We start from the raw sequence: 13233 nt of genomic DNA on the forward strand, positions 1-13233 counted from the left end.
TCATTGGTGGGAGCTAAAAAAACAAACAAATTAATTCACCCACATACACACAGAAAAAAAACCGGGGGTGGGGGGAGGTGGGGAAGAAGATATAACAACTATACTTTTATGAAGTTGTTACAACAAGCAAACAGAAAAAGCAAACGGAAAGGACCTTCTTGCGGGGGAGGGGAGAGAGGGAGGAGGGAGGGAGGTGTCGGTGATGGGCCATAATAATCATATACAGTGTATATTGACAAAATAAAAATTTAATGAAAAAAAAAATAAAGAACACTGAATATATAAAAAAAGATGTTATACAATTAAACAAACAAACAAACAAATATCCCAGTGGAAAAAAAAAATAAGTGAAATCATACAACATTTGTCCATTTGTGCCTGGCTTATTTCACTTAGTATAATGTATTCAAGCTTCATTGGAATTGTAGGATGTGGATGTGTCATTCCTTTTATCTTAAAGAAATTTATTTATATTTTAATTGACATATATTGATTGTACATATTTATGGGGTACAGAGCTATATTTCTTATATTTCAATACAGTATACAATTGTGATGTTCAAATCAGGGTAATTAGCATGTTCATCATTGCAAAACTTTATTCTTTCTTTGTGATGAGAACATTTGAACTCCTCTCTTTTGGTCATTAGAGAAGATACAATAAATTATTGTTAATTATAGATGCCTAGCACTACTGTACACCACTAGAACTTACTTTTCCTATCTACTTGTAATTCTGTTCATTAACCAACCTCTCCCTATCCCCTTCCCTCTTCTCCCCTTCCCAGCCTCTAGTAATCACAATTCTACTCTCTACTTTTAAGAGTTCAACTTTTTTTCCCTAGCTCCCACACGAGTAAGAACATGTGGTATTTATCTTTCTGTGCCTCACTTATTTCACTTAACATAATGTCTTCTAGGTATATGTTGCTGTAAATGACAGAATTTCATTCTTTTTCATGGATGAGTAGTATTCCATGGTGTATATATACCACATTTTCTTTATCCATTCATCTGTCGATAGACACCTAGGTTGATTCCATATCCTGGCTATTTTGAATAGAGCTGCAATAAATGCAGGGGTGCTACTACACTCTCAGATACTTTTCACAATTTTTAAAAATGCATTTTCTGTCCAAATTCCTAACTTTCTCATTTCTCTGGGTGATGTCACCATTGTTCCAGTTTGCCAAGCTTGAGATCTTGATGTCACTTTGGATTCTTTGGCACTGATCTTCTCCTATGTTCATCTTGCATGTACCATTGTTTATTTCTTCAAAGTGTCCTCATATTCAGATCTTTTCATTTACTTTGCCATGACCTTAGCCCAGGTCTGAATACTGTGTATCACCTCGACAGCTCCTGATATAGCAACGTACTTCCAGACCATTCACCAACCAACACTCCAACATCATTGTCAGTATGATTTTCCTAAAACACCAATTTCATTATGTCACTCCTGCTCACGAATCTACAGTGGCATTAAGTTCGGGCTGCTTCATCTGCCTTTACAGGTAGTAAATTACCTGATTCCCTCTCATCTGTGCAACATTATTTTATGCTTCTTCTTTGGGCTTTCTTCAATGTTAGTCTCATAAGCCAAGCCTTTCCCCAGATCTATGCCATCGCTTTCCACTCACCTAATCTCACAAAACCATTTCCTATCGCTCTTCAAAACATATGCAGTCTCCATTTATTTCCTACATTTATTAGTTTTTTGATTTCCCCAACCACTTGCTACATTTCTTGAGTGCAGGATATTTGTTCTGTGATTTTTAGAGAATCCTATGGTTCTGGGCAGATGTATGCTTGCTGGTTCATGAAATAAGACAAAGTAACAGAAGGACACAAATTACAAAATGTGGAGACAAATTTTTATCAGAGCCCTTAGGAAGAAATTGCTTTACACCCAGGAAGAACTCTCTCATAGCACTTGTCAAATACCTGAAGAGCAAAACCACAGCTATTTAAATAGTTCCTTATGCATCTTTTGCATTGTGGTGTGCAAACTTGGGCCAGTGAATTTTCAAGGCAAAATGCTACCCAGGTGAGTCTGTTTCTCATTTTAAATAATTTTCAAAATATGTGAAATTCTCAAAAGGTTTTCCTGCTCTTCTCCTAACAGTCCAGATGGTATGTAGCCCCAGAAACACAGCATTCTAGGAAATATGAAATGTTCTCATTACTATTAAGTTTGGGAACTATTTTCAAAATAGTTCTTGAAAAGGTTTTAAATCCAGTTAATAAACAGAAATGTTTCCCCCTGAGGAGGGCTTAGGAGGGACAGATTCACACCTTATAATAATTTCATAGATGGCTAATTTGACGCTAAGTTGGGAATGCAAATCATTCTGCTGAGATGTCACATCCAGAAACTTAACCCTAGAATCTGGTATGCCCTCCTCTTGGGTTAGGACACAGGTGTTAGAATTCCAACATCGACCGATGCATGTTTAAGAATGGAATATGTCAAAGAAGGTCAGAAAAATAAGAGCTAGAGAAACTTAGAGACAGAGAGAGAGAGAGAGAGAAAGAGAGAGAGAGAGAGAGAGAGACCATGAGAGAATAGCATTGGAAGAATATTGCAATGATATTTCAGACCATAGGAACATTGTGAAATTTTATAGATAAGTTCATCAGTTAAAGGAAGCCAGGAGTTTGGGGTTATGAATAATGAATAAACAAAATCATACAGTCAAATGAGCTCATTTCCATCTCCTATTTATAGACATTGTTTTTAGATAGGTTTTTCACAAATACATACAAAATTTGGAGCTCACGTGACAGAGTGCATCTCTTATGTTTTGTTTTCTTCCCTTTCACTGCTCTTAGGTGAGTCAAATAGACAATCAGGGCTTTGACTTTAAACTGATATTCTTCCGGCCGAGCCCGGGGCACACTCGGGAGAGTGCGGCGCTGGGAGCGCAGCAGCACTCCCGCCGCGGGTTCGGATCCTATATAGGGATGACCGGTGCACTCACTGGCTGAGCGCGGTGTGGCCGGTCTCAAAAAAAGGACAAAAAAAAAAAAAAAAAACTGATATTCTTCTAATTCTTGCTAGTGCAGTGTGTAAAAGAGGCGTCTTAACAAAATGTTTTGAGGGCTCCCGATAGTAAAATGCTATTCTATCAACTACTGCAGTTACAAAAGTTAAAACTTAAAAATATCCACCATTGTACCAATATTTAATTAACAATGCTCTACCACTGTCAGCACCAGAAGGCCCTAAATAAACTATTGTTGTGGCTTGGTTGATGGACAGCCTGTCAGGAAATGATCAGTATTGGCCATGATTTAGGGCTAATTTCATGGATGTTTTCCAGTTTCCGTGATCTTCCTTTCCCCTTTTCCAAACAAAAGTGCTTCTGAAAATTTCTGTTTAACATCTTTCACTTTGAATAAAGAAAACATAAAACACTCCCCTTGCAGCTGGTATTGGTGAAATTACTTCTCTGGAGGGACCAGCAGATGAGAGGTCTTGTTTGAGAGGCACCAGGCAGAAGGTTTCATTCTGTATCAGAGCCCACACTCAGACATGCAACTTGAGATCTACCCCTCGTCCCCCTCTCTACCTACCTACGCGTGCACGTGCACACACACTCACACATGCACACACACACCAACTAAATGAATACAGATGGCTGGCACTCAGAGTAGTCATCTAGGAAAACAGCCGCAGGCCTCTCTGGCTGCTGTCATGTCATTTTACAAATAGAGAGCCTTCAAGATGTCGGTGTTGTTTCTTAATCTGAGATCACCCCCATTTGGGTGTTTAGCCATTTCCTGTTGGGAAATATAGCAGAAGCATGAGAAAGTTACCCAGAACTTTATTTGGCTAAAATCAAACATTCGTTTAAACTCACTGGTTATATATTTAATGAAAGCCATATTATGATAAAATCCATATCAGTTCCTAGCAGGCAATATTTTTCTCCTCCAGAGCTGCATGGCATCACCTGATCTATTTGTTTGTGTGAAATAAATTAATTTTTTAAATATAATATAAAAGAAGATAAAGCCAAACATGACAAATATTAAAAAGCAATCTAAATCTTTACACCCCCCACCAATCAAACAGAACATATGTTTCCCCATTTATTTCTATATAAAATATTCAATAATGACCTGAATTTGGAGGACATAATTATAAAGAGGTTGATATCTAAAAGGTTATTATTGATTTATAGAGTTCTCTAGTGTAATAGAAGACAGACTTAGGAATAAAAAAAAATACTGCTTTCTCCAGGAACAATAAATGTCTCAAAGGGGAAATGTTAAGATTTAAGAGTAATTTTTATAAGACATATATACTACAGTGTGTGGATCTAGGAGGTGTTTCTCATTGAACAACTTCTATGTAGTGAACGTTTTGTAGGGAACATTTTGTAGAGCCATCTCATGCACAGAGGAACATTTCATATTACTCAAAATACAGTGATTACATTCCCAGGATAATTTGTTAAGTCTGAATTCCTCAATTTCCCATTATGAATTTATAATCCTAGTCTGCAAATGAAATACTATATTAGGAAGTATAAAGTATTTATTTAAGCAAGAAATTTAGATTAAGTTAATCCCTGTCGTGTGTGTGTGTGTGTTTGTGTCTTTTTACACACACACATATAGACACCCCACCCCTCAACAAGTTCATCTAATGTAGAACAATAACATATGGCTGTATAATAAAAATTAAAACTTGCGTGGGAAGGATCCCCATACTTTAGCATTATACATGCTAAATTATTGTTGCAATGTATTTGTATAAGAGCAAACTGACTTTGAATATTTAGAGGATTGCATGGTACCAATATTCAGAATAAAACAGAAATAAAAGAAAATCAAATTTTCGTCCTTTAGGGAATATTTTAGTTTACCAAGTAATTCGCAAAAGCCTTAATCATACCTTAAACAGGATTTTAAATTGCACCAAAACTTCCTAACTTGTGGCTTCTAAATAAAGATTGGCCCAGTGCCAACAATCCAAAATCCAAATGCTTTAAGAAGTGAAAAACAAAAAGAAAAATAACGTGCCTAATAAGCCTGCCTAGCTTGGCGCATGTATGTAATAATATGCTATGACCACATACATAAACGTGTACAGTTTGTAACGTAGCACGTTTGTTTCTCCTTTTAATCTGATTTGCAGCTGAGGACAGTTTTGTCTTAAAAATGGCATTCATAAATAATCATAGACAAAGACTACAACTTCTGGCCAAGATGGAGTAACAAGGACTGAATTTACCCTCCCACCTCGAGCAACTGGAAAACTGGACAAAATACGTGAAATGGCAATTTTCAGACATTGGACAGCAGGCAGCACAGGACTGTTATCTCTGAGAGATGGGACACAGACAAGGTGAGTCCTGTGATTGCACCAGCTTAATGACTGAAGCGTTGCCAGACTGAACACGGAAAGCGCAACCCAGTGTTGGTGGTCTGGCTGAGGTCAGAGAAACAGAATTGGTGTTCAGAGAGGCTTAGACACCTAAAATGTGTAGGGTAGAGTACTGGAGAGAAGGAGCTATATGAGTGAAGAGAGAGAGGAAGAGATGAGAGAGAAAAGAAGATACAGAAGACAGGAGAAAATAGAGAATGCTATGAAGATCAGCCTAAGGGTCTCCTCAAGTTTTTGGCTGTGAACTCATCTGCACACACGTTAGAGTAAATTACCTGACACAGAGGAAAGAACCACTGGAAAAGATGAGGGAGACTAAGAGGACTGGGAATAGTTTGTGTTCCCATAAGCTTGAGTGGAAAGAACGCAGAACACAGGAGATTTCTCACAAAGACATTGCCTCAGTAGGGGCCTAAATTGCTGAACTGAAGAAAACTTGAGACTTAGTGGTAGAACGAAATGATGTAAGGTTGTTCACAGCTCTGTTTCTTGCTGTTAAAGTATTCTTCAACTGGCCCTTCAATTAAAGTGTGGCAATGACAATAGTAAGAATAAAGTATTAGGTAAAGTTTATTGAATGATTGTTGCATGTCATGCTCTGTGCTAAAGTAAATGTATTACCACGTTTAATCCTTACAACAACCCTTTGAGGTAGGTTACATTCTTATTTATAGAGCTGAGGAGCAGAGATAGGTTACCTGCCCTCCCAAGGACACATAGACAAAGGTCAGGCAAAGTATTTTTTGTATACAAGTAGGATCATCTTTGTAAATGAGTTTAATAATAGTTTCTGTTCCATTATAACTTTTTTGTACATTTATTTTAATAGTTTTCCTATGATTTCATATAAATATGATTGAATAAACTAGACTTAACTACAATTAACACACTATCCAACTGATAGAGAAAGTTTTTAAAAAAACTAAAATGTCTGAATTTGCTGGTATGAATGCCATCAATGCAGTAATTATATTTATTCTCAAAAATACCTTAGCTTAAGTAGTGGCTCTGTCTATTCTGAGATTAAAGTGTTTCAGCCTCACAATTCCTTTCCTGGAGTCCATAATTATGTCAAGGAATTTTTTCCTAATAGTGCCCACATACTTAAGTCACCCTAATGTCTTTTACCAAGACTGTTAGGCAACAGGAGCAATGTGACACCTTTTTACACATTGCAAGTAGGACAGAGAATCTACTTGGTTGACTAATCAGGTCATAGAATAAGTCAATAATAAAGGTGGAACGGAGATTCTCATAGATAGATTCATGCTCTAATGCCTCACCCCTTTTTAAAAGCTGCTTTTCACTCACAGAAGGTGAGTCACCCTATGCTCGGTGGCAGTTGACTGCACGTGACTCACAGTGGTCAAGAAGGAATGGCATGAAGGCTTCTGTTCTACATGAGCAATTCAAATCAATTCCATTTCGACAGGCATCTACTGAATGTGATGCTGTGCACATACTGAGTTGAAGATGGAACTGCAAAGTTCCAGATGCTATCTTAGCTGTCTATGCCAGGTGTCTATTTAACAAATAAACAAGTCTATTGTGATTATTTTCGTTCCAACTCCACCCTGGAAAATCAGCCATATGAGTAGTCACTAGGCCTAAAGTCGAAAAAACAACCACTTAATCTGATTGCAGCATTCACTGGCAGGCTAGATGCATTGCCATTGAGTATATCAGGAACCAGTTCCCACAATTTTGATTTCGTGGGCTAGAAAAAGTGTTTTAAAAGTTGGGGACCAAACATAGATCAAGCAGAATAAAAACCAAAGAACAATCACCATCAACTATCACCATCAACACATAAGGATTTTATTTAACATCAAATAAGTAGTAAGAATACAATCCTTTGTACTTACCAGATAAAAGGATAGTTATTGAAATGGAATAAATTTAGCTTTGTGAAAGAAAACTCATTACAACTCATTACATTGTTCTGTTCTCATTTCAACATGGATCAGGGAAAACCTTGTCAGACTGGCTTCTCTTTGCAAATAGGAGCTTAAGAACCATTTCTGTGGATAAATTTTAGTATCACCGATATAAACAACATTGGACTAAGAAAAGAGAGGTGGAGCCCCACACCAGGGGGCAGTCTTGAAGAATGCACAGTATTGGCAAAGGGGACACTGGACTTAAAGATCAGGCCTTGGTCTCTTTAGTGGTGTCACCAAAAGCAGGTGGCTCTCAGTGCCAGACAGGTCCTCTCTGGACATGAAGATCAGCAACGTGTAGAAATGCTGTGATTTCCTTATTCACTAACTGTGCGCTTTATGAGGTTAAAAGGTAGGTAAATATTTCTCATTGATGTAACTACCAAATTATAAAGTTTATATGGACCTCACTCAGGCCAATGGTTATATACCTTTCTCGAATCAAAAACTATTTTGAGAATCAGTTAAAAGCTATGTACTATTCCTCCCAGAAAACTGTACGTATGTGTACACATACAAATATTTTACACATGTCCAGGGAACCCCTAGACTTCATAAATGAATCCCAGTTTAGAGTTCTCAGCTTTAGCATATGAAGGGATTTGAAATATTCACTGCAACTATTCTGAGTTATCTGTGCCTCCCTATATGGTTTTAGCTTCTATATGATACCTGGGAAGCCCTTGATTATATCTTTGCTGTAGCTTGTTCTCATATCCCCCAACACATGTTCCTAAACTGGAGGTTAGATTTTCATCTTGGCTCTTGCTCTTCATTCCTTTCGTCTCCCTGCCAGGCCTGCCACTGCATTCTGCTACCTTCCTCACGGTCTGGATCTTGTTCCTACCTCCTTTGTATCAAGTTTATGTCCACCTTCAACTGGATGGTGTGAAAGACGAGTTTCCCTCTTACAAAATCCTAAAGAACCAAGATGTTGCCATCAGTTGACCTTCACATATTACTGCTGTCTAAAGACTATTGCCATGGTGCTTCTACTCTGAAATCAGTCTTCTTGACTATCTTTGCAAGCTGGAATCAGACCTAAGGTTAATATTACATCTGTGCACTTTCTATGTTTATTGGTTAAGTATTGGCCAAGATCCTTAGTTGCTTGGTAGAGCTAGTCTGTCCTCTCTAGTCCTGATTTACATCCTTCCCCACCCTGCCTTGCCATAGTAGTCTCAGCATGCCTGAAAGTTATGATGACATTCAGAGTCGATGTTAAGTCCACTTCTCTGTATGGAAAGAAATGGTCAAGGCAGGTCTTGAAATGTTTCCTCACTGGTCATTTAATAATATTAACTCCTAATCAACAGGGCATGGGTGTGAGCAGCACTTAATTAGCTAGCCCTTTTCAACTCTCGGATTCAAGATATATAGACCTTTCATGGAAAGAACTACCTTTTTAAATTGTCATTAGTTTGAGGCTAATGAAAATTGTTCCACAAAATCCTTGAATTCAGTGATGATAGGTACATTCTTCATTGCTAGAGAAGGTTAAAAAACATACAAATGTGGTAGACACTGAGCTGTAATTGAGCTCATTGAATTATTTTAACTAACATTTATTGGATGTTTAGTAAGTACATAGTAAATGCTCAATAAATGTAAGCTGTTATTATTATCATTATCATTATTGCGTGTGCCAAACATACTAAGTGCTTTACTTGGGTTATTTCATTTAATGCTCTCAGAGGTGAGTATTATTACCTTCAGTTTAAAGTCAGCTTAGAGAAGTTAAATAACCTACTCAGGGGCACTGGTAGAGCCATAATTTAAATCCTTGCTTCTAGACCCTCTGCTCTAAGCCACTGTACTATGCTGCATCTCTAGCACACAGAAAACTTTCCTTGAAATAAGCTTTCAAAGTAAGTGTAGTTTTAAAGCAAGGCTTTTGTTCACTTGCTATGGGTAATTAGTGGCAGTTTGGAACACTGCTTAAGATTCAGATCCTGAAATAAGAGAGCCTGGATTTGAATCCAGGCTCTGCCACTTACTAGCACATGACTTAAATTCTCTGTGCCAACATTTTCTGTCTGTAAAGATGGATGATAACTATCTCACAGGCTTGTTGTGAGAACTGAATTAACACATATGTAAATGCTTAGAATACTACCTGATTTACATAAATGTTCAAAAAACACAAGCTACTGTTATTTGGGTTATGTCAACTAACCTAATATGTTCTCTGCTCCTTTATTTTTCCAATGAAAGAATAAATTCCAGACGAACAGAAAAGTTCTCCAGCCAATGATTTCATGCTCAAATTCATTGACACACTGCAGTCATTCACTCAACACATGTTTGAGTTTCTTCTACGTGTAGTACATTGTGCTTGGCACTGGCCATCTTGTTCTGAATTAGAGGCCAAATGAATGTGCACTGGCTATAAAACTTCACCGTAAGAGGCATCCTGCAGTAGGTGATCCATTCTGATCCAGCCCTAAAAATGGCTTGGATTTTTCAGTTTCTCTAGGGGCCTCCCCTTTTATCAGGCCAATCTAAGACCCAACAGTGCTGATTTCCTTAAATAATGGAAGTGTAAAGTCTTCTAACACCCAAGCATTGATCAAATGCTGAGTAAAATAACCCTGAATGGTTAGCAACAGAATATGCTGGCCGTTATTTCTTTACTAGAACCATAAATTTATCTTTAGATAAGCAGGGTCTCCAAAATGGCTATGATCAGTTCACTTGTTAAAACATGCCTATTTAGTGAGTTGTTAAACTCTTTGATCCCCATTATAACCTACAAGAACTTGTCAATCTATACGCTGTTCTGTTTTATAGTTGTTATTGTTTGTGAACAATGAGTATTTGGTGCATATGTGAGCTCTGGATCTCTGTGTCCATTTGAATATAACAATATACACTTGAAAGTAAAAACCTGTTTGCTTTTCTGAAAGCATCATCTTGCTGGATGTCCACATCACCACTGCTACTCTTTTTCCAGTAGGCAAAAAATCCCTGGTTACCTTTTGCAGAAGAAAAAGGATTAGTCTAGGAGAACTTACCAGTTTTGTTTTTATCTTGGAGACTGCATATCACAGATTTCATGAATCACTGAGTAGGATGAATTGTTGAAACAGGCTAGCCAAAGTAAATCTCCCTGGGAGTTTCTATTTCATGATCTTTTAAATGTCTGGTGTGCTAAAATGACACAGGGTTTCCTAAGCTTTTAGCATCATTTTTTAGCATCAGAATGACACTTAATGATCAGGGCTTTCATGAAGCATTAGAATATTGCAGGGGCAATAGATATTCTAAACTGAAAGTGCTTACCTCAGAATTCCCTTAACCGAGAATTGCTGCTGTTAAGGTAGCTGCTGAACGCTGACTGGTGTGGGTTAAATGTATCCTCCAAAGTTGCATGTATTAGAAACTTAATCCCCACTGATAGTGTTAAGAGGGTGGGAAATCATATTATGGTAATCAAAAGATGAAGCCGTTAGGGACCGGCCCGGTGGCGCACTGGATAAGTGCGCTGCTTGGGAAGCGCGGCGGCGCTCCCGCCCGAGGGTTCGGATCCCACATACAGACCGGTTCCCGCTCACTGGCTGAGCGAGGCGCGGTAGCAACACCGAGGGTTGCAGTCCCGTTGCCGGTCCCCGGTCCGGTACGGGGGCAACACTGAGGGTTGCGATCCGTTGCCGGACACGGAAAAAAAAAAAAGAAAAAAAAAAAAAATTAAAAAAAAAAAAAAAGATGAAGCCTTTAAGAGGTGATTAGATTGTGAAGACTGTGCCCTTGTCAATGGATTGATGCATTCATGAAGTAATGAATGTGGTTCTGATGGCTTTAAAAAGAGTGCATCTGAAAAGCTTAGCTCTCTCTTGCTCAACCATTTCACCATGTGACACCCTGCATGGATGTAGAGCCACCACCAAGAAAAAGGCCCTCACCAGATGTGTTCCCTGGACTTTGAACTTCCCGGCCTCTGAAACTGTAAGCAGTAAATATTGTTTCTCTATACATTACCCAGTTTCAGGTATTCTGTTATAAGCAACAGTAAACAGACTAATGCTCTTGATAGTAGTTGTTAGTAAGGTGCATAAGGTCAGGATTCACCTTGACCTTTTCTTCAGCAAGAAGCGTGTATTAGCCTGTTTCTGTCATGTACAGCAGAATACCTGAAACTAGGTAATTTATAAGAAAACAAAATTTATTTCTTACAGTTTCAGAGGCTGGGAAGTTCATGGTCCAGGGAATGCATCTGGTGAGGGTCTTCTTCTGCTTGGGAACTCTCCACAGGCTCCCCTGGCAATGTGGGCAATCACATGATGAGGATGGTAAGAGGTCATTAATGTGCTCACTTGCTTTCCTTATAAAGCCATGAGTGCCACTCCTGTGAAAACCCACTGAATCATTAACCCACAACTCCATGAATGGATTGATCCATTCACAAGAGCATAGTTGTCACAATCCAATCACCTCCTAAAGGAGATTGGAAAGGCACATTTCAACACTACTGTAGTCTGATTTCCCATATTCTTTTTTTTTTTTTTTTTTGTCTTTTTCGTGACCAGGAAGGGGATTGCAACCCTTGGCTTGGTGTCACCCGCACCGTGCTCAGCCAGTGAGCACACCGGCCATTCCTATATAGGATCCGAACCAGCGGCGGGAGTGACGCTGCCCTCCCAGCGCTGCACTCTCCCGAGTGCACCACGGGGCCGGCCCTGATTTCCCATACTCTTAACACTGTTTCAATGGCAATCAAGCTTCAAAGAGTTTCGAGGGGATATTCAATCCACAGCAAACAGTAAGGAGCTGAACCCAGGTACTGTGGGTACTGCCCAAGCATCTAATTCACAGAGTTCCTGTAGAGCCCACAACTGCTTGCTTCCTGTTGGCTTTGCTGTGAAGCCCACTAGTATGTGCTTTCAGTTTTCTTCACCCTTAGGGCAGTAGTTCTTAAAAATTTATGGGACAAGGGATTCATTTAAGGGTCTGATAAAGCTATGCACTTTCTCCTCAGATATATACACATATGGAGAGTATTTTGAGTACAACTTTAGGGAATTTGAAGACTTTCTAAAGTCCATGTCAACACTCCCTGGGGTCTAAACATCACAGGTATAGTTCCTGGACTTTATTTTAATGGTTTGAATTCACTTGCTTTCCTAAAGTGACCCCTTACAAAAAACACAAGCAGGGTTTCCAGAGCAAGTCTCGGCATCTAAATTCCCCACCCCCACCTTTTTTTCCTTTCAATTAAGTTTAAAAAGAAACTATTTATTATGGGATATTTCAAACATATATAAAAGTAGACAGAATAATATAACAAATCACCATGTGCTCATGAATGGATTCAATAAGTATCAGCTCATGGTCAGTTTTGTTTTATTTATGCACATACCTACTTCTCTTGGTCTCATACTTTTTTAGTCTACTAGTTATTGACATATGATATATGTTCTTCTCTTATCTTGAATCAAAGCCTATTATTAAAAAATTTATGAATACTTCGATTTCATTTACATGATAAGAAATCATGTAAATAATAAGAAAAGCGACACTACCATTGTCAAACCTAAGAAAAAAACTGAACGTTTCCAATTATCATCATATATCAAGTCAGTGTTCATACTTCCAATGATCTTATAAATGTTAGAAAAGTTTTTAAACAGTTCATTTGTTTATATCAGAATTCAAATAACGTTCCCACATTAAAATTTTTGGTTGTTAAATTTCTTGTCTCTTTTAATCTATAAATTCTCTTTCCCTTTTTTCTTGTACTTTATTGAAGACACAAAATTGTTTGTACTATAGAGTTTCTTTGAGTTGGGATTTTGCATAGTTAGCTTAATATATTTCTTTAATATATTTTTCTTCTGACTGTATTTCCCATAAGTTAGTAGCTGGATTAGAGCTTTCTTGGATTTAGGTTTGATTTTTTTT

General features: G+C 38.1%; 1 protein-coding gene across 1 annotated transcript in view; it reads right to left on the reverse strand.

Annotated features, from left to right (window-relative positions):
• The window catches only part of LOC103584973 (chromosome unknown open reading frame, human C7orf76), a 12206-nt gene extending 10956 nt beyond the window's left edge, over positions 1-1250 (reverse strand). Inside the window, 1 exon segment of the mRNA XM_008565822.1 lies at positions 1149-1250. Coding sequence (XP_008564044.1) covers positions 1149-1250 — 102 coding nt within the window.
• Positions 1251-13233: the final 11983 nt, after the last annotated feature.

Source organism: Galeopterus variegatus, unplaced genomic scaffold, assembly GCF_000696425.1.
Source record: "Galeopterus variegatus unplaced genomic scaffold, G_variegatus-3.0.2 Scaffold206, whole genome shotgun sequence".
In the NCBI taxonomy this organism is placed as follows: domain Eukaryota; kingdom Metazoa; phylum Chordata; class Mammalia; order Dermoptera; family Cynocephalidae; genus Galeopterus; species Galeopterus variegatus.